Here is a 24,724-nt window from a genome sequence, read left to right on the forward strand (position 1 = left end):
GACAGTAGAGATTTTGCAGTAAATCAGTACAGCCTTGGCTGATTGTCAGGATAAATTGACAAGTATGTCCGTCTTATATTGTGATGGTGACTAATATTTTTTCAATAATGCACAATCTGAGCTGTGGTGAATATCCATGCTATTCTCAAAGCATTTCCTGCAATGCATAGGAAATTGTGAGTATCTAAATAAATCAGATCAAATCACATCTGGTGATGTTTATTTATAATGTCAAAATGAACACACTCATTCTTATATCAAATTATTATGAGACTGGCACTATAATATCAAATTATTATGAGAGTTAATGACTAAAATGTCTCAATAACTTCACTATAAATAGCTTCTCAATTAATAGGAAACCTGTATAAGCATCAGAACGGTTGACATTTCAATTTAAAACCTTCCACCGTACGATACATTAAAAAATGTGGATTAACAGCATGTTGTTTGGGTATTGTGCGGCTAGATAATTGTCTTGTTCCATGCTTTTGCACGTTGGGGAGTGCATAAAGACTTTCACTTTTAGACTCAATGCCAATAACGGTTGGTGTTACTCACTGCAGCCAGTATTCATTTGGGTGTGTAACAATATGCACAATGAGTAAAATGTATTTTAAAATATTTTTTGAGTTTTCAAGGTTATTTTTTAAGGAAATGAGGGTTTTCGCGATTGAAGGATCCTCCAAATGGCGATACGTGGACGCGGGGTCCAGATGCTGCGTGATTGGTTATTTTTGACATGACATTGACAGATATGTCAAAATCCACCAATCACGCAGCGGTCGGACCCCACGTCCGCGTCCCGCCATCTGGCGGATTTTTCAATCGCGAAAACCCTCATTGTGACAGGATAATTTTTTGTAATTTCTTCATGGATGACATTATGAATATGTTTATTTATTACTTATTACCATTATTTAAATATCTGTCATTTATTGCTCTTTTTGTTTGAATCTACTTGTACATTAAAAAAAAGATATACATATTTAAATAAATAATTGAGATTTGTTTGAGTTTTGTGATAGGCAGGTCCTTTAGTTCCACAAAAAACTGAACATTTTAAAGTTTGTACTTTGTAATACTAAGATAGGTAAAGTCTTTAAACAAAAGTAGATAATCTTGCATTGATAAAATTTTTATCATTGTCTGTTTTGATTTTGACTAAGATTGCCTGAGATGTATTGATGCATGAACGGGAATGGGATTGCTCAATGCAAATTCGATTTCATCATCATGTGATCAATATATATTAGAGTCAATGTCCATAACATCTCAAGTCTTTCTGAGTTTTTAGTTTTACCTTCATCTAGCTAGATAAAGACAGTTGAATCAATATCAAGTAAATACCTGAGTGTCATCATAAAAGCAACCCAGTGAGATAATGCAAAGAAACTTAGATTAGTAAAGCCCTAAGTAACATGCCCTGTACATTCTTAAATGTTGCTTTAATGTTGTGGATTGCCATAATATACTTATTGCTGTTAGACTATGTCCTTGAACTCCTTGATTAAACTATCCACTGCTTTGACTATGCTACTAAATTAAGTAAAAGCACAGCTCATTAACCACATACATTTCGAGATTTGAATATGCGACCAATGACTAAACCAAAGATGTCATGTCACAAGGCTAATAAAACCTCTAGCTTTTTATTCATAAAAGTAACACCAATTTTTTTTTATTATACCTATCCATTTTATTTCTTGGGGGGTTTTATCGTGTGAGAGACTTTTAAATTTCTGCAAGGATAACCAACGGTATCCCTTAGGTTCCCTTTCTATGGCTTATGAATTGGGGCAAAAAATCTTCAGCCTGCCAGATGTCGTTTTTTCGTCTTGGACTGCCCTTATTTTTTATTCATTCCGCAAGGAACAGGCTAAGGCATAAACCATGCTGCCTACTTTACGCGAGACGGTATCGTCAAATTAATGTGATGCCTCCAATGATATAAATAAAACTAGCCCCAATCTAGCACTGCCCTCGTTGCGAAATTAAACCTTAATGCTATAAGCCTGTAATTTAAATTGCTGTACTTAGGTATAAGCGTAACATCCCACGGCCACCGTTCCCGATTAGTTAACGTTTGTCATCAGGGAAAACCAAGTTAAATTCCACCATGTCTCTTGACAATGACGGTACAATGTTCTTATACGTAATACGGTTATTACAAAGAAAAGTTATGAATTAATCATTGGTATTACACTTCATTATTACATCGCTTGCTCTAATGTGTTGAATTTTCCTGAAGCTTATACCTTAACCACTGCGACACATTCTAAACACCCTTAAAGAGTGACACCTCGTTAAAATTGTGTCAGTTGTGTGTTGTGTCAAGTAACCTACTTCAAATATATCCATTCAATAATTTACTACCTTATCTGTGTCTACAAGGAATGATATAAAGGTGCGTGTACATTGTTGCAGCGCGACCGGCGCGGTGGGCGGCGGGCGAGGCGTGGGCGGAAGTAGCGCGATGCACACATCGAGGCACTCCGTCACGTCGTCCTCCGGCGTCCTCATGGTCGGGCCCAACTTCAGGGTGGGGAAAAAGATCGGGTGCGGCAACTTCGGCGAACTCAGGCTCGGTGAGCATGCAGCTTTATGATAAACAATAAATAACTCTAGGGTTGCATCATCTTACTTTAACTATAACAAACTCATATCGAGGCACGTCGTCTTCCGTCCTCATGGTCGGGCCCAACTTCAGGGTGGGGAAAAAGATCGGATGCGGCAACTTCGAACTCAGGCTCGGTGAGCATGCAGTTTTATGATAAACAACTCTAACCCATAGGGTTGCACCATTTAAAGGTTTGATTTCGTAGCCTACTGCCTTACACTACTTGATTCTATGTACGAGGGGTGTTCAGAAAGTATTGAGAATGGGATATTTCTAGCCATCACAAAAATCTGAATAAAATTGGGCAGGTAAAAAAGTCAAAAAGGTTCACTAGAAATTGGTAAAAAATTCATTGAAGTTCACCATTGCGTTTAAGAATTACCTACATTCATCTGACCACGCCATCGTTTCTACATAGTACGGTTAAGATGGCACTCTAGTAATATACTGGTCCACTCAATGGTAAGTGGAATGGGCAACTGTAAAATAATAAGTAATCTGTGCTCTAGGTGAGCCTGTCTCACGCTACAATCTAGGTATGTCTTGTTCAATGAGGGTTTTCGCGTTTGAAAGATCCGCTAGATGGCGGGACGTGGATGTGGGGTCTGACTGCTGCGTGATTGGTGGATATTGACATCTGTCAATGTCATGTCAAAAATAACCAATCATGCAGCATTTGGACCTCGCGTCTACGTATTGCCATCTGGCGGATTTTTCATACGCGAAAACCCTCATTACGTTGGGGCATCTTCTAATGCAGTTTGACTTCTACATAAGCCACCTAATGTAATCACTTAGCAAACGTGACTAGACCCATCTCCAATGCGTTGAGTTTAATTGTATTAAGATAGATCAGAATATCACCTCATGCGATGTCATATCTTATTTATTGTACTAATGAGAAGCATTGATTTGAGGATTTATGTGTATTACATAACGATGACACAAAAGCTGGTTATTGAAATCTGTCTTTCCCAAGGACTATAATCGGGGCCTTTTCAAGGCGAGAGTGAATAGGCACTTACAAGGCAGATATGTACCATCCTAGACTGCATCCCACTTAACACCAGGTTCGATTGTTGTCAAATATGTACTTACCTGCCTTGGCATAAAAAAAAGTTCGACCCAAGCAGAATGAAAATACATAATATACATAAAATTGAATATATTTCCTCAATGCTGCACTTACCTTGAAATAAATTGCAACTTGGTGTCATCATTGCTACTCAAGACCAATAACTGATCCCGTTCATCCGCCTCTGGGCACTTGTATGTAAACAAATAAAACGTCAGTAAGTTTCACACAGCTTTAAAAGTTCGATACTTAGAAATGGCATACTTCCTTTACAACTTTGCAAAAAATACCCAAAAATAGACAAATCACTGTCGCATTAGTATTGTTGACATGCGCTAGTTCGTCAGTCGGTCATTGGATTCGGTTCGACACTTGCCAAAACGCTAGATGCGCAGAAAAGTCGCATAAATATGACTACCGCTTGAAGAGCGTCTGTAGAGATTTTTACCGTTGACAGCTGCACATCAAAATTTCACACCTTTTACAAGTACATAAAATGCCACTTATCATAGCTTGATTTACCGTCGTTTACTATAACATCAAATACTGGAATTTGCTTGCACTATGCCCGTGCTTCGCTCTGTCACAGGTGCTTATCGCGCGTGTCGATCTGAAATGCTCCTAATCATCTAAATTATTTCGTGTGAATGGCCATTTTTATCTACGTATCTAATGAGGATCATTTCGATTTTTAGCTGTGAATGCAGATTTATAGGGCTAAGAAATCCTTAATACACAGTCCAAAAATTTTTGTTCTACGACAAAAATTGACGAAGTTATGGCCAAATTACTAAAAAAGTTCACTGACCGCCCGGCGCGGGGACGATGACGTCACTATATCCGATCCGAACGCTGCCGGCGTACTGCGTGGATAGAAAATATTTTTTTCTAGCCAAACTATCAGTTTTAGAGAAAAACTTGTAATGACATTTATTCATCGGAATAAAGTAAGCTATCGATAGGTAATTTTTAAAAATAGAAATTGTGAAAAATAACGCAAAAAATCCATACGCTCATACGATTCAATGGAACGTAGAGACGCGATTGGGGTCTCCGCGGTGGTATATTTAGCGATTTATTCAAACAAAGTGTTCATAAGTGTTGTTAGAGTCATATCTTCTTCCAAGTGAAATATAAAAATGTAAACGAGTAAGTATTAATTTATTTACTTCTAACAATAAGGTATAGCTGAGGCAGATACCTCTGCCTAATAGGCTACAAAACATTGCTATGAAGATCATTTCGATGTACACGCAATACCTACCTGTTATTTAGTTTTTCTGAGTTAAACCTACGTACCTACCTATCTATAAGCATAAGCTGGGTATGATGACTCTCCCTCGGCCAGAAGCTGGGTATTACATACCCCCCCCCCCCAGGCCAGAAACTGGGTATGACTTGACCCCCCCCCCCCCCCCCCCCAGGCCAGAAGCTGGGTAAGGCTAGCCCCTCCCCCCAGCCCATAGAAACTGGTTATGACTTGACCCCCCCCCCTCTCCCAGGCCAGAAGCTGGGTAAGGCTAGCCCCTTCCCCCAGTCCATAAGCATAAGCTAGGTATGACTCCCCCTCGGCCAGAAACTGGGTATGACTTGCCTCTCCCCCCCTCCCACCAAGGCCAGAAGCTGGGTATTAGCATCATATTATGTATTATTATGTTCAATACAAACAATCATTAAGTTACACTCACCCCAACCGCGTCTCCGCATTGCATCGAATCCTATGAAAATGTGGTTTTTGAACATAGCGATACTTATTTTTCACAATTTTTATTTTTAAAAATTACTGGTCGATAGGTTACTTTATTTTGATGAATAAATGTTATTAAAAGTTTTTTTCTAAAACTGATAGTTTAGCTGGAAAAAAATATTTTCCATCCCAATAGTACGCCGGCTGCGCTCGATTCGGATATAGTGACGTCACGCGGCCCTGCGTACGTTGACTTTTAGCGGCAAAAACGGCCTATGTTTATTACTTAATATCTTCGCAAGTAATGGTCCGATTTGGATAATTCAAAAAGATATATCTTTCTTATGTCTTAAAGATTAACGTAGATACTAGTTTTATTGAATTTTCTACAACAGTACTGATCCTCATTACGATAAGGACCCTATTTAAATTAGTATCAAAAGCAAGAATATGATTTAATTTTTCGATTTATCGATATCTTAGGGACTTTAATTCGCGCCTTTTCAAGGCGAGAATGAATAGGCACTTACAGGGTAGATATTATGTATGTACCGATTGCGGTCAAACACCTACCTTGTCTTGCATAAAAAAAGACCTGAGAAACGACAACCTGTATTTTTCTTTTAGCCAACTACAATCGTATCTCTAACCGAAATTAATCAATGTTACTTCTGTTGATGGCGAGCAAACATAACAAACTAACAGACGCATTTCATTTCGCGTTTACTTATCATAATAGTTTGGATGAGTATGAATATGACGAGGCAATAGCTAACCGTCGAAAATAGTTAGCGCCTCGTCACCCGCATTTCGACTCGCCATTTCCCTTCTTGCACTGACCTCGAAACGGCGTTAACCATCAAAGTTAAAATTGATTCATAGAATGAATGTGCAAGATTTGTGCAAGTAATAATAACCTACTTATTATTTTACGCAGAAATTTAATATAGGATCCGGAAGGCTTCTAGATCTAGTTCAAAAGCACTCAAGGCACTCCTCGACCGTCCTTATTGACCGAATCCAACTTCTAGAACCCGGAAGAAGGTGCACGAACTTTGCGAACTTACAAGAGCATCAAAACTTTGGCTGAACTTTAAGCTAACCACTTAACTGATTTTGCAACTCCCAATATTTAGCTATTTTCACTGTTAGACTTGTCTGTTAGATTTAGATAAATCCTGACAAAAGGAGTGACACACAGGAATGGGGATCAGTCACAGGGGATTGAGATATACTATGATACTACTGTATTGTATCATAAGGTGCACACTGCTTGCCTTCCAGATTCCATATCTTAAGATTTATTCTGGAAGACAAACAAAATAATTGTTGACACAAATTCGATTACATCTTCCTCATAATTTAGTGGAGATAAACATTGGACATTGACAACAAATGAGCTTAACATGATACCAATTTAAAAGGAAATCCCTGTTGTTATGTAGAAACCGTCACTTCAGCTTGTTGTCCAGTGCAACTGATTATATCTAAACACGATTAAAGAACTATATGAACACGCAATAACTAGCCAGTACTAGTGTCGCATGCTTTATAGTGGTTCTAGTTGGCACTGATACACGATCACTCCATCAAGCAAATGGAAATGTTATGTGTGATTATGCGTCGAAAGATACCTACATTCCTATTTTTATGGACCCAAGATGATTGATAGGCAAATGAATCGCGAGTTAATGAATCTTGAGCTCTTGACTCGTAAGATAAAACACGATAACCAATTGCTTTCTGAGTATGTAAATAGTTTTTACTTCATTGAGTTGTCCAAAGGAACGGTTAGAACGTAGCGTATCGCACATTTACAGCTGTGAGCAGCATAAAATATCGATATAGACTCAAAACGTCATAAATATAAATGAGCCACTGTTGCTCGATGTAGTCTTTACTAAAATATAATTATCTGTCGTTACCGTAACACGTTTGGCACAAAAACCTTGAAGCTTCGACAAATCAGATGACAATGATGGTTTGGGAATACTAATTACTTGAATACTACGCGGTTTTCCCTCGCAACTGTTCGCTTTGCAAACTATGTTGTATTGACCAATCAATGCAGTGTTTTCTAATAAATAAGCCCTCCTTTATGAAGACGCCTCGGAACTTATGCGAACTAGGGCTCGATGAGTCACCCTGACGTAGTTACAAGTATTAATTAAACTTCTGTGAAAACAAGACCCGTTCAAAGAAGCCATTGGATAGAGCTTTGCAAAAATATGAAAATAATGGTAAAATTTTATTCAAGGATCAATAAGTTCTCCGTTTGTGTAGATATATTTTTAAGCACTTGCGTTTTTGTGTGTATGATGACCTTGCTTTACGTCCATTTCAATTGAGGATAAGGCTTCCTAGTTCATCTATCCTCCGTCTCTAAATTATGCCATCCTTTGCGATGATGATCTTCTATGAGATTTAAATGTTTTTAGTTATCATAATAACGATTGTCCCCAGAGGGGTTCGAACTGCCGAGTTGTTTTCAACCAACACGTAAGCGTCAAATACTTTTCGCTTATGACTCTATCCTTTTTGTGTCTTAACAAATAAAAGACCTGGGAGTTGGGATCCATGTTGAATCTGAAACAGGCATTCAACTAATAAATACAAACAAGAAGTTAGAAAGTTGTCCTGCGAAAGCAGTTCTATAGGTAATGAAATATTACATTTTCACTCTACTCTTTCATGAACTTGTTTGAACATTTTTCATAAAGGTTCCTAACGTATTGATTTTTTACCAGTGAATTATTATATACTGAATTTCATATGTAATACAACATATTTTAATGCTTATTATTTTTCCCCCTTCTATTGATGTCTAGTTTTACAAAATGTCTGTCAACTTCATACTATATTAATTACGCGTAAAGCCAAACTTCAGGTAGGTAGATTTATATTTTGGAGCGTCAAACAGTCACTCGGTGACCTGCTTCCTTAAGCTAAATGTCTTCCGTAGCTTGTTATAGTACGCATGTACTACAGAGAAGTGTTTTCCAACCCTACCATTAGTACCTTGCTAGTAATCCAGCACCTGTAATTATGAAGCTCTTTCACCGACAAACGGGAACAATTTACTAGCTTTGTCAATGCATCTTACAATTCTACACATAGTTTCAAAATAGAGTATAATATTTCTGCTGGAATATTCTGTCGTCTGAAACCTACCAGAAAATGTAAAACCTCAAGGCGTAAAGCTCAAAATCCATTCAAGTAATTAGTTAATTTATTATCATCATCATCATCTCAGCCATATGATGTCCATTGTCCACTGCTGAACACAGTCTTGCACCCAATGCTTTCCATGTTGCCCGGTTGGTAGCGGCCTATAGTTATTTTATAGTATTGATTGATCTGCTCGCGATACGATACGATCGTCTCCCAATTTGATAATTAATTCTAACAATATTTTTTTATCAGATCTTATGTCATGGAAATAGGCAATAAGACTAGCTAGCCTATCTCCCAGACGGAAACCTACACATGTTGTTAACCAAAATTGTGAGTAAACAGGTGTGCACTACAACACTCATGAATAGAAATTGGTTGCGGCAAGTGAATGGATTATTTTGAGTACACTGACTAATGAGGTGTACACGAGTGTAGCTTAAGAAAAGCGGAGGATGCATGGAACTGACGTATTTTGCATTTTAATAGCAAAATGGAAGACATTATGCGACGTAGGCAGTTATGATAATGCGCGGTTTCCACAGACTATTTTTTATGGATGAGCACAAAAGAAATCGTGTACTTTTGCATAACATCAAATAATAATAAAGTTACGTATAAGACGCTGCAATAAACAGAAGTATAATGGTGCTTAAACCAAGTCTTTGCAGCATTTCTTTTATAGACAGCACAGACTATACATTTTTATTGCAAAGTAGCATTTATTGCAACTAAATAAGACGTCACAATGCCAACAGTGTAGCTTGATCTGCCATTGTGAGTACAAGAGGCAAAAGCAGACACCCCAACAAATACATATAATCGAATATTGGAAATGTCGTATAATTTTCAGCGCAAGCGCTACGCTTGCAATCAACAAAAAAAAAACAATAATAAAAATAGATGAATTATAGGCTCATGAATATCGAAGGAAATTTCAGCAATCACAGTCAACCACCTAATAAATAACAGGCGGCCATGAGTCATATTTCAGCCTTCAGTTTTCCGAACTGCTCTCAATACGAGTTTTAAGCAACAGCCTGACAAGGCTAACAATAACCTGAGTTTAGTTTCAATGCATGAAATCACCCGAACGGCTTAGTATTTTTGATGGGCACGAGTTTAATGACAGTGACCTCAGATAGGTAAGCCCTATTGTCTGTGCAGTATGGTTTCATTTTCGCCAATTGCTCGGCTTAGAGATTATATGGCTGCGTGCGGATGAGAATTGGATTCAACGTCGCGTCACTGAAAATAACATTATTTCTCGCGCACGTGCGTGAGGTGATTAAGCCGATATTGTAATATTTACATACCCGCTTTCCCTCAGACTATTGTGATTGTGACTGATGCGGGGCGTGTTGACATTTAGAAACCTTTTAAGAAGCTGTTAGCAGACACTTTATTGTTTACTTCCACGGCTTCGTGAGTTTCGGTCTGTTTTTACAGCGATTAAAAGCACTTTTTTCCTGAGCAGAATAATGTATTTGGATTGTCATACAATAAAATTTTCATCGCACAGTAAAACTTTAGGTTGATTAATTTTATTTTTGCTATGAAACAGACAAATAGAGACTTACATTTGTATTTCATTTCACAGTCGAATGTTGGTTCTGTTCATTCTGCGAATCAACATGGATGTGAATTTACTACGTAACTTTGGATTTTCCCCTAGAATTTGATTCACGAGCTCGCCAATGGCACATTTTTATCTGGCGAAAGATTGGACGATAATAAATTACGGACGGTTGCTTTATATTCGGTGCGCACCCGCCCGGGAAACTATCGGACTCTACCGGCGGGCTCGCATTGCATTCCATATGGATATAGGGTTACCATATGACAGGGATTTTCCTGAAAAGTCCGGATTTTTTTGCTGTAACTATGGAGCAAGATTTGTTATTTATTTTTTAGAATTATCAAGGTAGATTATTCCTTGGAATATTAACCGTGGTCATCAAGCTAACTTTTTCCTTTATCGGCAGAATTCAAACCTCTACTACAGCTGTCAACAAATAGACATGGCCGAAATTTTTAAAGCGTGCAGCTAGTGCGGGGCTAATCCTAACATCCAGTTTCCAATAAGTACATACATATTTCCATTCCTCTCACACAACTTTAAATGCTGGCATAAGCGACAGTGACAAATAGACCCGAAACTGCGCGAACTGAGTTAGGGAGTAACCCTGGGTCCGCGGGTCGTTGCTATCGCCAAATCAAGTAGCGTAAAAATTTGCTGAACTTGATGACGCAAACGGGCCGATGCCACCGCGCAACTTGTTTCATTCTGCCACGGTTTTGAATATTTTCTAAAGTTTAATTGCGCCCGCGATGAATCTCTTCCAACGTTTATTTGAATACCTTTCACTGAGAGAGAAGTTTATACTTTTGCTACGCCCGACTCGACAATGCACAACATCGTTAATATCTACTTAACACTTTTAATGCTATTACGTCATCGATCGTCTTGCTATTCAAGTTGTAATAGACAATAATAATAAATAATTACTATCTAACACGCGTTTTCATATTTAACTCTAGCAAAGACACGATACACTCTTGCATGCTCATAAATAACATCCTACCAGCATCTGTAACGGGCGTTTAACCAATTTATTTCTTGTTTTTACATTTACCTAAATCTTTCAGTTAGTAATCGTTCTTAGAATCGTTACATCTTTCCAGATTGAATCAACAAGTGTTGATATATCGCTGGATTTCTTTTGACGGTTAACATACGACTATGTATGTATATTATTTTAAGGCTCGTATTAGGAAATTCTTTTTAAACTCATACAAATCATGATGTGAGGTGACTTGAGTTTCGTCCACCTCTTCTCAACACCAGTGACCAGCCTATATGTTGTCCCGAAGTAGTGGTTGGTACCTACCTAGGGCTAGCTTTATTGGGACGTACACTTAAAACACATAAGTGCTCTGAAAAAGGCCTGCAGTTTACTATTATAGTATTTTAATTTGTGATTAGTTAATTGAATAATAATTACACCTGTTCTTGAGTATAGAGCCGACTATTTCTTCTTATTTTGTTTATGACTAGGTATCGGATATTATGGTGCCATATGACGATGGGATTCCGAAACTGTTAGGTTATTATTCCGCATCTGGTAGTTGCCAGCTAATTCCACTGCTGACCTTACCCCCGGTTTCCAATTAACGTACAAGATTGAAGTTCAGTAATAACGAAATTAGATAATCCGTCGCCAGAGTCAATATTGATTGACTAATCTAGACGAGCCGTTTAGTTAATTTCTAACTTATTACTTTTTTAATGGAACGGGTTCAATGGGTTTTGGGGAAGCAATCACTGGTTCCGATTAAGGCTACTTAAATTGAAAACGTATATTGTGTATGTTATTTATGTTGTTTGAAATGTTGTATGATATTTAAAAATGTTCCTTTCCCTTAATCTTGTAACGACTTAGTCCTAAAACCAGACTGAAAAGCAAAGAATCATAAAAACTAGTCACTTCTTCACAAGTGAAAAATAATGTTCGAAATGACTTGTTTTGAAAAGCACCTGCCCAGCTTTCGTGATTACGTAATCGCTCTTTAACATCACCTGAATTCCCAAAATAGAAAGTTTTTCCTTGAAGACATAACAGGCCCGCCAATCAAAAGTATCAGGAGGTATAATCCCTAAATACTTCGTATAAAAATATCTCACCATTTATATTCCGCACAAAGGCCGCCCTAGAATATAAAATATTCCATTCTTCGGAGTATTGTAGGTAAATAGTATACTCTATAGCTGATAAGATATTGTTGAAATGCTATTGAGATCTACGCCATCTTTCGATGGATGATAAGGTCGATATTATTGCTATGTTGATTGTGATGTCAATGCGGCAATTAGATTAGACATTGATTATTACATTAATATTAATAGATTTCTTACTTATAAAATGACATTAAAAAACGTTTCCCTTTGGTTTAAAACCATCTTAATTTTATTAGCAGTAATCCCAAGAACTGTTTAAATGTAATATTTTATTCATTTGGTTATTCCTAGAACCAATAAGTACCATAATTATTGGTCGTTAATATCTTTAAAGGCATTAACCTCCGTTTCAGAAATAAAATATCATGAAAGTACCTACATTATTGAGGATAGGGAGAAAATTGTGTAGGCGGTTCGAAACACATTTTAGGGGAGATGCCGTTCCAACGGCGAACGTACAATAAATGAAGGAAAAAATGAAGAACAAATTACCCATCTGAATGGCTATTTACTCAGATCAAAATGTTACATCGATTTTATGCTTTGATTACTTTATTTTCAGGACGCCATTTTCAAAGACCGTTCGGACTTGATTATTAACTTTCCGCTATTCTGAAACCTGTTATAAACCTGAAATTATTGTTTATACTCCATGGAACTGAAGACAAAGTAATAATAAACACCAGTTAAGAACTTAAATAAAAACACCACCAACTTGGGAAAACCAACTACATACCTACCTAGTTAATACTAACGGGTACGCAAGAAAACTGGCCCACAGAATAGAAGTGCGTGCCATGCCCACTTACTTAATGGAGCCTTCAGACTTCGAAGAAAACAATTATTTATGTACTTGTCCTGTTATTGGTATACCTCGTTAAATATCAGCGTCCTTCTAGTGGGCAAAGCCCTTTCTCATTGGAGCTGACCACTAAAACGTATGCCATTGTTTTCGACGCTGAGAAACTCGCACAATATGTAATTTACATAATTCTCATGAAGCGACAGATATTACGAATGTAAGTCCACTAATAGGGTTGACAGCCTACTTTGGAGTATTATTAAACTGGATTTAATATCACTATGTAATTAAAGCATCTGGATTGTGGTTGAGCACTGAATTAATGTCATTTCGGAGGGCTGCGTAATTACAAAACCGCATTTGTACAGCCCTGGCGTACTAAGTGAAATAAAAGTTAATGTTTCTACTGTGCTTGCTTCGTTAACTATTAAGTTAGGATGTGACTAACGAGTTTTCGGAGAATGTTGCTTGCGTATGACTCATCGGCCGGTCGAGGATCACCGCGCTATACATTTTGATAGGCTCGAATAACAAGGGTTTAATAACCCAATGACAGCTTTTAGAAGGATAAAATCTAGATTTATCCTCTGGTTGACAACAGATAGAGACTTTTATAGGATGGTAACAAATAAATTAATATTATTATATCTAAATTACGTGCAATGATAGGCAAAGAATCATATGAAATTGCAATCACAGAGCGACGCCCGATATACAGATGATCTTTCTTATCACGTTGAATACCTACGATGTCTCAAAGAATGTGAATGATTGAGTACCGGAACCTATCGATTAAAACATTAATGTTTACCCAAGAACGGTGATAATCCTCTTTGATTGATTACACGCGTCATCGACCTGTGTTTATTTCCAGAAATTACCCCAACCAAAACAATGTTCACCTCTTTATTTATTTAGTACAGATTGATGAGATATTTATATGCGTGCGTGTATTGTACAAGTGAACGGATCGATAATACGATTTGTCTGTTCATTTGCAGGGAAAAATCTCTACAACAACGAGCATGTAGCCATCAAAATGGAGCCGATGAAGTCGAAGGCTCCGCAACTGCACCTGGAGTACCGATTCTACAAGTTGCTAGGCACGCACGGTGAGTTCCGCACTAATTATATGCCCACGCGATTGTAAGGCCTCGTAATGGACGCGCGGAGGCGTACAACAACGTTTTATCATGTCAATTATATGTCTCCATTTCCATTGCTGTTCTGTAGTACAAATTCGAAATTATTGTATGTAATGAAAAGGATCCGGTATTAACTACTGAAGACACGATAACATGTAATATAATCATGCTGGACCTACGATCTTACCTTATTTCGTATCATACATCAATTTATCTCCAACGTCCTCCGGGAAATTGTATGCTAAAAATAAGTTTTCCTAAAAAAGCGTTCTCGGCAAATCTTCATAGACCGTACATAAATTAGTTACTCGGGTACGCTTCGACCTAGCCTCCGCTACTCCATAAGCGAAACCTAAGAATATAGTTAGTAACGGTATAACGGTCGAGTAATCTTCGCGTTTTCCTAGGCGCGATCGAGGTCACTGGATTTGTCTCGACTATTGTGTTTTTAATTGTCTCAACGCAATGCCAATTATGACCAAAGGACCTCTGGGAGTTGTATGGAAATAAAGTACGGTTCCATTGAAGTCATTTTATGGGGTCACGACAGGGTTCTCACATTGTCCTCACAACTTAAATCGTGGAAAAAATAAAAACGTACCCCGGATTGAAACAAGCCAATGTTTGAATTCACCATTTAGAAATCTGTTCTTGAACGTTTTCATTAGTATACAAACCCAATAGTGCTCTACAAATATCGCACTAAAGTTTGGGATCATAAATGCCCGTGGCACAGAAGGAAGAACGATTAGTAAAACATATTGGTCTATGAGACGCGGCACCTGTAGGTACGCACGTAACAAGCCCGCTACAAATCGCACGGGCACTGCTTTCATAAGCTGGTAATGAGGCAGATACTGTAATATCCAAAACGTTCGTGCGGAACACGTGTTTTATTGGCTTATGTCGTATCGTGCCCAGACGTTTCACGCTGACTGACGTACGACTATTTACCGTTGTCGGATGACGGTTCTCGTATACGATAACGAATGTCCTTATCGTTGATTGCATGAGCAAGAGCAATCTTACGCTGAACGGATTGTCTACGTGCAAATTGTGTGTGCACAATGATGAGAACCTTGTCGGGGAATCACTAAATTAAACAAATTAACAAACGTCACTCGCGGTATTATAATAAAGTAACTGTTTCATTTATAATGCCCACTAAATCTGAAGCTGCTGATAAAATACCAACGTTTACTTGCGTGCGTATTCTTTTGGAATCAGTTACTTTTATGGCACGAAATATTTACCGGGCTTTTTATCGCGGTAGTGTTTTATCAGCAGTTTTAAAACCACGTAAATGTTATATTGTATGATGTAGGAACTAGCTAGAACAATGTCCTGATAAAATGTGAAAAACATTTGATGTTAACACCAATGACTTGAACTTGAAAGGAGCTCTTACTCTAGTAATGGGTAGAGCCAATAATTGCTGGTATCATGTACAGGTACTGTTTGGTTTTATTGCGGAAATGTTAATTTCTCACAATACATTTAGTGAATTTCTTTCTAACATACTAGACTCGATTTCTTGAGGTGGATCGGCAGCGGTTTTCCTAAATTGCTCCATATTACTCCACTAATTCCACCGTATCCGTGCGTGACGTCATAATTGTCAAAATTGCCCTGAACGGAACAATTTAATTGTTCGAGTATGAGCACCTTACAAGTTGAAAAGTTTGTTGCGTGATGTATAAATAGATAAAATCAAATTGTGATAGAGCCCAATCTATTTATACGGTCACTGAGGGTCTCCGATTAAACTCGCGCGGGCGCACGCGTGTCTGTATTGAAAAATTGAATGTAATAGGCATCGCTCCGTGCACCCGCGCAAGTTTTAGCGTAGACCCTGAGTGTATACTGATAGTAGCATTTGCCCAGAGGGCGTCCCAAAAGTTTACTACCTGGGGACATGTGGCGGCCGCTACAACGCTATGGTCATGGAGTTGTTAGGGCCCTCGCTCGAAGATCTCTTCGTCCATTGCGGCCGAAGGTTCAGGCTGAAGACGGTCCTTATGATCGCTATGCAACTTGTAAGTGCCAGTGACATAGTAGCTAATAGTACGGTTGTATAATTGGGCACAACACCGTAACCGATATTGAACTAATCTTTTGTTTTGCCGTGTCGAGGGTAACCGGCTAACCGCACCGTGGTCATGGTCGTTGTTCTGGCCGGCCATTGTAAATGCCAGCACTAGCCTCCGTATCTGTGCTCGATTCTAAATTGACTCGATTCTGAATTATCATCCACTTACACTATAAGAGTTCATCGATTTTGGATGTTCGCATTTCAATTGTGATGGTCAATTATGACGGAAAACCATAGTTAAAAGGCAGTTTGAGTGGATGAAACCGCAGAACCAAGTCCATTATCAATAAGCCACACAAATTATATCACCTCACCGCTTGATCGCCCGATACGGTGGCTACTGCAAACTTTTTCTTCCACTTTTTCGACGTAGCAATGCTCTCGCGGGTCACTGTGTCATGAACTAGTTCAAATATCGGCTGCAGTGTTGTGCGGTGCAGGTGCGAGCGAGAGCAATGCTTGTCTTGTACTGTAAGTACTAAAATGTTTTTTGTCCCCCTCCCCCTCCCGTACCTTGGTCCCTTGGGTCCCGTAGCGCCGTCGACCGCGGAGGGTATCCCCGAGGTGTATTACTTCGGGCCGTGCGGTAAATACAATGCGTTGGTGATGGAGCTCCTGGGGCCGTCTCTGGAGGACCTTTTCGATCTGTGCGGCCGTCGATTCTCTCTAAAGACTGTGTTAATGATCGCTATGCAGTTGGTAAGTGTCCTAGTTAAGTTCTTTTAGTCCACTTTCACACTAAAGTTCTTTTAAATTTTTACAAAGAAGATTTTTAATTTGAAAAAGATCACCCTTGAACTTTGATAATTTAGTAGACTATGAGAATGGACCTCTATTGACTGGTATTCAACTGACTCGTCATCAGACCTTGGTCTTTCCCTGATTGGTTTATCACGTTTATAAAGTAACTAACAATGAATGATCTTCCTCATCGGCAAAATGTCTTGATGATGGCATAAACATTTTTAGTCTTCACAAATCACGCAGAATTCTAAAATAGGAAATAATTGTTCTGTCACGAAATCTATGACGTTGTTTGATAAAACTTAACATGATAACGGGCGTGAGTCACACTATTTTTGCTGCCCAATAAGCTATCAAGATTTTTGAGTAATTTAAAGCCGCTATAAAACTTAATACAGTTAGAACGATTTAGAGGTAACAAGCGGCGCGTAACAAAAGGACTCATTGTCAATTGATTTCACAATCTTATCTCGTCCAATGCTAAAGTTCTTGTACTTTTGATGTATAATGTAATATGAATGGACAAGTAATTATCATTTTGTCACGTTCATGTATCAGTGACACGGAAGTATTGAATAATTTTATGGTGAATATTTAAATTTGATAATATGAAACATTGATGATTATTAAATATGCCTTCCATGGTCGATATTAGAGTTACTTTAGCATTATGAATTGGTTTCTAATCGCAAAACCAATGCAAACCAATTGAGATGTTTACGTTCAGAGTACTAACATTGATATGCAAGGGCTTCTGCCGGTTGGAACAAGTAATAATTTATCCACTTATCACTGCTCGAGTATATCACAAATACATAACGCGGTTCGTACGTAAACGCCTAAAGGAGATAATTCATTGTTTTGTTGCTAGCTAGTCCATGTGATGTTTATCTACTGATCACTGATCACGACGTCACGATTTGTCAGTCAATGGCGATATTTGACTGTCTAGTTAGAACTCTTCAACAGGTAATCCCAGCTAGGTTACGTTTTTTAAGGTGAACGCAACTCAATTTGTTCGCTATCTCATACTTTTATGAGATAAAGTTTAAAGTCACTCTGGCAGTCAAAAGCCAAAAGTAAAAGAAACCAGCCTTAACGAGTGAACCAGGTTGAATCTTAATTGCTTCTCTTCCTTATCTTAATACAAGACCATAAAGTTCAAAATAGCGATCACTAACTACCACTGCTTCAGAAGGTCCAGAGCAAAAAATCTCGGGTTCATATCCCGGTATAGTCATCAGATCATTAAGAAAAATACCTTTTCGGAATTGGCTCCCGTTTAAGTTTTCTAAGTAACATACTTATTCCTTGCTTCTAGAACAACAATTTGTGTATTGCTTACATTATATTCTTAGATGACATCTTTAGACTATAAAGAAACTCCTTGATTGTAGTTAAACTGTACACTCGCGATATCCAGTTGCGATCACATTTACACATTAACCCCTGTCGTCCCACTTGACACATGCAATTGTATTGGATCACCGTGTAATTGCCCGCCCGCCTGTTTCAGCTCCACCGCATAGAGTATGTCCACACGAGACACCTAATATACCGGGACGTGAAGCCGGAGAATTTTTTAATAGGTAGAACTGCAACTAAAAGGGAAAAAATCATCCACATCATTGGTGAGTACATTTTTGTTTACAAGATTTTTGGCAGTTGACCAATGACGGTTTAACTTTCCTCCGGGACAAACTTGACCTTCACTGGTTGGGTTTTTATTGGCGGTCAAGCTGTAGATCCTGGTTACACAGAAGTTGTAGCGGTGGGAACGGCGTCCCGATATAAGTTTTTTGGGAAATCCGACAGTAGGACTGTAGGTGTCGGACTGGCCGACTCGTAATCCGAGAAACGCGAGTCCGATCCTCACCGCCGCTCGGCTCAACCCATATTGACCAAGAGGGGTTAACAGGACTATAAAATTGGTAGCACACTTCGACCACGAAACCTTGGCAGCGAAACCAATTGAAACACACAACTCCGTGTGTAGATCACCGCATTAGCAAACATGGTAGAATAGACGCAGTGATGTGTATTGATTTAGTTTCGCTGTCATGGTTTTGCAGATAAAAAGGTGTATTTCTTGCCAAAAGCTTAAATCGCTAAACTTAAGACTTGCGGAAATAGGCTTTTAGGTCTTGATGTGCAAACTGTTATTTACTTTTAAAGACCTATCAAATTAAATTTTCTATGTTTTCAAATTAAGTTTCCAAGCTTAAGACAGTAATAAAGGTGTTTAAGTGGTAACCGTGTCACTGTTAATAAATATGTGACTGTGTAAGAGTAAAATGGCCAGTCTTTTATGGTTTGATGATACTTTTTGCATACTCTCACATTTATAGCTTAAAACCACCTAACAACTGATGTATAAAATCTGAGTGAGTCATCAACAGTATAATATTTTTAGTTACGCCCAATAATAAGGAACCGGCTACAAACTAGTAGTTTGTACAAAATCATCAAGAATCAATTCCAAACTGGTTCTGTAATTAAGTTTAGTTACTTGATTGTTAACAGATGTTAACAATAACTTAAGTAATACAGTAATTAGATATAATTGTAACACTATCGCCACCCGGCGAGGTCTGCGGTTGAAATGTGGTACCAATGAAATGTCTATGTATGTTTATTTGTCCGTGAGACATACCTACGTGAATATTGATTCTAGTGGTAACGTATTTCGGTTTTGACGCCATCGTTATACAGAGTGTTAGGTAAATGGGTATATGAGCCGACACTAGGACATGTTAACATAGGCATATAAACGGTATGGTGAAGTCAGATAGAGACATATTCGAGAAATGTATGTTAAAAAGGCTTAGAGATTTCTGTTCCAAACATAAAATTATCAGAGAAGAACAATACGGATTTCAAAAAGAGAAGTCTACCACACTAGCTATGTTTAATTTAGTGGACACTGTCTTAACTAGTCTTAACAAAAATCTTTTGACGACTGGTCTCTTCTTTGACTTATCAAAGGCCTTTGATTTTGTACAGCACAAACTTTTATTGGAAAAATTAGAAAGAATAGGAATTAGAGGACTTGCATTACAATGGATAGAATCTTACCTTAATTGCCGGCAACAATGCGTTAGTATTAAAAATATGGTAGGGAATGAGATAAGGTCTGTGTCATCTGATTTAAGAGAAAACTGGTATGGTGTCCCCCAAGGTAGCGTACTAGGACCGATCCTGTTCCTCATTTACATTAACGACATAACTCAAGCAACAAATCATAAATGCACTTTATTTGCTGATGACATATCCATAATTGTGACTTCCAATGATAAGACTAACATACTCAATCATGAAACTGACATTAACAATACAATTGACAAAATAATTAAATGGCTTCATCAAAATAATCTAAGAATTAATCTTGACAAATGTAACTATATTCAATTTAATAAATCTAAACATGAAAAATACAATTTCACAATGAACATTGCTAAAATAAATAAAATAACACATTTGAGATTTTTAGGGCTAATTATAGACGAAGATCTTAATTGGAAACTTCATCTAGACAATATCTGCAACAGAATTAATAAATTCGTTCATGCTCTTAGACAAATAAAAAATGTAACGAACCGGAAAACCGCCATAATGTCTTATCATGCTTATGTAGAATCCATTCTGCGCTATGGAATTATTATATGGGGCAATAGTACCGACACAAAAAGAGCATTTATTGCTCAGAAAAAATGCATCAGGGCTATATGTGGAATTCGTCCTGATGAGTCATGTAGGCCACTTTTCAAAGAACTCCAACTTCTGCCACTTCCATCACTCTACATATACGAAGTTGCCGTTTTTGTCCACAAAAATACAGAACTTTTTAAAAAATCTGGTAATCTCCGATTAAGATGTCCTCAAAGACTAATACATAAAGACATACCGAGATCCACTAAATACGGAAATAGCTGTCTTTGCATGGGGATCCGTATTTATAACAAAATCCCTAAAGAAATAAAAGATCTTAATATAAATATGTTTAAAAATCGACTACACAGGTGGCTTATGAACCATAGTTTTTATGAAATAAAGGATTTCTTGACATTCAAATATGTATAAATGTAATTTTTGACATAGCTGACATAATTAATTTATTGGACATTTTATTATTGTAAAACTGTACTGTACTGTTGAAAATTGATATAATTATAATGACATTGTTTCTTTTTTATGTATTAATATTCAAACTTGCATGCTTCTTGATGTAGCAAAACATGTGGACTTATTTTATAGCTGTAACAACTGTATACCATGTTTTATGCAAATAAACAATTATTCTATTCTATTCTATTCAGAAAATTGATATCATCATTTTAATTACCTATATTAATTTTCATACAAATCTGATTTTATAAATTTTATTTTGTACCTGTATGGTATGGTCCCTTTTTCTTTCAATTAACTAAATAAGATTTTCTGACCCGACCACCCTTTTAATATTGATCTGAATCCCATGTAATCTGACTTACATGGTCAGTAATGCTTAAAACATTACTCATTTCTTACAATATTCTAACTGTAATATCATAATTTCTCTATTGGCTAACATAACTTTACCAACTGAGAAAACATATCAAACGGTTCTTACTTGAATAAACTGAAAAGGAATAACAAGTTGAAACAGCATTTACATCTATCACCGTTGTTCGAAATTTCGCGTTGTCGCATTAATAATATTTTATGATTCTCTAACTCAGCTTATTTACTAACTAGGAAGGCAATATAACTTTGAAATATGTATTAATATTCAATATGAAACTATCACCTCTAAATCTTCCTCATAAGGGGTCATCCATAAAGTACGTCACACGTAAAGAGGGGGGGAGGGGGTCGACAAAGTGTGACATGGTGTGACAAGGGGTGGGAGGGGTCCTAAGTTTCGTGACATCACATTTCAATTGTTTCAAATAAATGTGACCACCTGTGACAAGGACGCCCCCCCCCCCCCCCGTCCTTGTCACAGGTGGGGGGGGGGCTCAAAAAATCATGAAATTCGTGTGACGTACTTTATGGATGGCCCCTAATGCGTATAAATCTTCAAATAGATATTAATAATTTGTGTTTTCTGTTTCAGATTTTGGTTTGGCCAAAGAATACATAGACTTAGAGACGAACAAACATATCCCATATCGGGAGCACAAGTCACTCACTGGGACTGCGAGATATATGTCAATAAATACACATTTAGGGAAAGGTAAGATTTTCAAAATTATATCTAGATTAAAAGATGTCACAACCAAGTACATACTACATTGTCCCATAAAGCCTCTAAAAGAACTGTACTCTCGATTTAGATATCCAAGGTGAGACATTTTCAAGTAAACCATCAGTTCGATTGACTGCTCAAAGGAGTAGACGCCTCATAATGTCAGACACTAGAGTTGTAACTTCAGTCGTTATAATTCAATAGTAGAGCTATCTAACCCTTGAGGAAAGGAGCATACTGACCTGCTGTCATTGTAATCAGGCTAACCTTAAAATACATGATGTAAAAAAATACGAATTATAGTCCCGTACAGATAGATGTTAAGCATCACATTGTCCTTTCCAAAAGGACAAGGCATTCTTTATATTGTATTGTCAAAAGACTTATTTAATTTTGCTCGTTTAACATTTGTTTTTTCTTTTATTTTCCAGAACAATCTAGACGTGACGACCTAGAGGCTCTCGGCCATATGTTTATGTATTTTTTACGTGGTTCCTTACCCTGGCAGGGTTTAAAAGCTGATACACTCAAAGAAAGATACCAAAAAATTGGTGACACCAAGCGGGCGACACCGATCGAGGTGAGTTGTCAGATTTCTTTTATAAGGCTACTTATGTATCATTGGACTTCTTATTAATTTTCACTTAATTTCCCACAGCAAAACATAGACAAAAATAGATTTAAAAAAATCAAATTAAAAGCCAAAACACTATGGTTATATTTTTAGTATACTAGACTGGGAGTGCCATATCTTTTATGACTGGATGCAGTTTAGTGTTCTTTTTCAACTGAGACGTCCATTTCCGGACCAAAGACTAAAGGCGGCGGTTCGTACTGACGGGAGACCGCGACCGTATAAGCATCAGTTAGCGAGCGAGAGAGGCGGGAGACTGAGGCCTAAAGCTTCAACCACACCAAAGGCCAAGGATTGGTCGCGTGGACTGTCATGGGTCGCGCGACCTGTCATTGGCCTATGGTGGTGTAGTTGAAGCCTAAGACGCTTTCACATTAGGGCGTTAGAAGCGCGACTGCAGCGCGGCAGCGGCGTTTTTATAATGTCAAGGCATGCATCCGCTGTCACATAGTATGAAATTTTCGGCAGCGCGTCTGTCGCACTGCTAAATCGCCTAAAGGCTTCCACAGACCAAACGCGGGTCAGAAGCAGCGCGGCAGTAGGCACACTGAAGGCAGCGCAGTTTCAAAGCAAATGCAACGTGGGCGGGCAAAAAATTCAATATTCGAAAACCGCTTTCAACGCGCTGTTACCGCCCTGCCTCCGGTGTGTCATGCTAATATGGCCGCCATAGTAATACAACAGCGCGGGCCCGCGCTCACGCCGCTTCTGTCCCGCTCCCGCGCCGCCTCGTTTGTCGTTCAGCAGTTGCTGTGCGGCACGGTAGGAGCGCGGGCCCGCGTTCAAATTTGGTGTGACACACTTCAAAGAGTTTCTTGTATTACAACTTGCGTGGGGCCGCATTCTAACTGCGCTGCTACTGCCCCGCGTTTGGTCTGCTGAAGCCTTAAATGTGAAAGCGCTCTAAGTGAAGTAACGGTCGCGGTCTTCCGTCTCGGTATCTTGTCTCTTGCAAGCTAAATATCGAATGGTGGTGTAAATGGTGTCAACTATACACTATTTTTAAACCCCGTTTGATTCGATTACGGCACGATTCCAGGTGTTATGCGAGGGCCACCCCGAGGAGTTGGCCACGTACCTGCGCTACGTGCGGCGGCTGGACTTCTTCGAGACGCCCGACTACGACCAGCTGCGGCGCATGTTCCGCGATCTGTTCGAGCGGCGCGGCTACGTCGACGACGGCGAGTTCGACTGGACCGGCAAGACGATGGTAAACAATTCCGTAGCTTAGCGCTAGGTGATTAGGTTCAGTTCAGTTTGAGCGCAATAGGTAACGTAGGGTGATTTTAGGTTGGATTCTGTTTGAGCGCAATAGAATAACAGATATTTACAGTTTTGGAGTTTAGCACGCGGATAATAAGGTTCCGTTCAGTTTGACAGTATTAGAATGACTGCGGGTCTAGACAAAGTGCAAATTATAATCGCAAACCAGTCGAAAAGCCCCTTTTTTGTATGGAGTTTTGACGGATTCGATTTTCGATTCAATCAAAAAGTGCGTTTTGTCTAGGGGGGCTGAAATATTTACAATTCTGTAGCTTAGCGCTAGTGTGATTGCAACTGAATTTTTTACAATTTTGGAGCTTAGCACAAGCATGACAAGACTCAATCTTGATTGAGGGCAACAAATGTGAATGCAACTAAAATATTTACAATTCTGGAGCTTATCATGCAACTATTAAGGGGTTCCGTTCAGTTTTAGAGCAATAAAATGACAGATAATTTTGTAGTTTAGCTTACCCCAGCAAATTAAAATTGTTTGGTACGCTAAGAATTCTATAGCTTAGCGTC

At 38.3% G+C, this 24,724-nt stretch overlaps 1 protein-coding gene across 9 annotated transcripts in view; it reads left to right on the top strand.

The window, feature by feature from the left end:
- Nucleotides 1-24,724, top strand: part of LOC135079375 (casein kinase I) — a 40,241-nt gene that overhangs the window by 3,023 nt on the left and 12,494 nt on the right. For all 9 annotated transcript variants that reach the window (XM_063974024.1, XM_063974019.1, XM_063974025.1 and 6 more), the window contains exons 3-9: nucleotides 2,428-2,588; nucleotides 14,096-14,206; nucleotides 16,867-17,030; nucleotides 18,592-18,706; nucleotides 22,171-22,290; nucleotides 22,734-22,882; nucleotides 23,976-24,146. In XM_063974024.1, coding sequence (XP_063830094.1) covers nucleotides 2,428-2,588; nucleotides 14,096-14,206; nucleotides 16,867-17,030; nucleotides 18,592-18,706; nucleotides 22,171-22,290; nucleotides 22,734-22,882; nucleotides 23,976-24,146 — 991 coding nt within the window. The remainder of the gene's footprint in view (nucleotides 1-2,427; nucleotides 2,589-14,095; nucleotides 14,207-16,866; nucleotides 17,031-18,591; nucleotides 18,707-22,170; nucleotides 22,291-22,733; nucleotides 22,883-23,975; nucleotides 24,147-24,724) is intronic.

Source organism: Ostrinia nubilalis, chromosome 16 (genome assembly GCF_963855985.1).
Source record: "Ostrinia nubilalis chromosome 16, ilOstNubi1.1, whole genome shotgun sequence".
Lineage (NCBI taxonomy): Eukaryota > Metazoa > Arthropoda > Insecta > Lepidoptera > Crambidae > Ostrinia > Ostrinia nubilalis.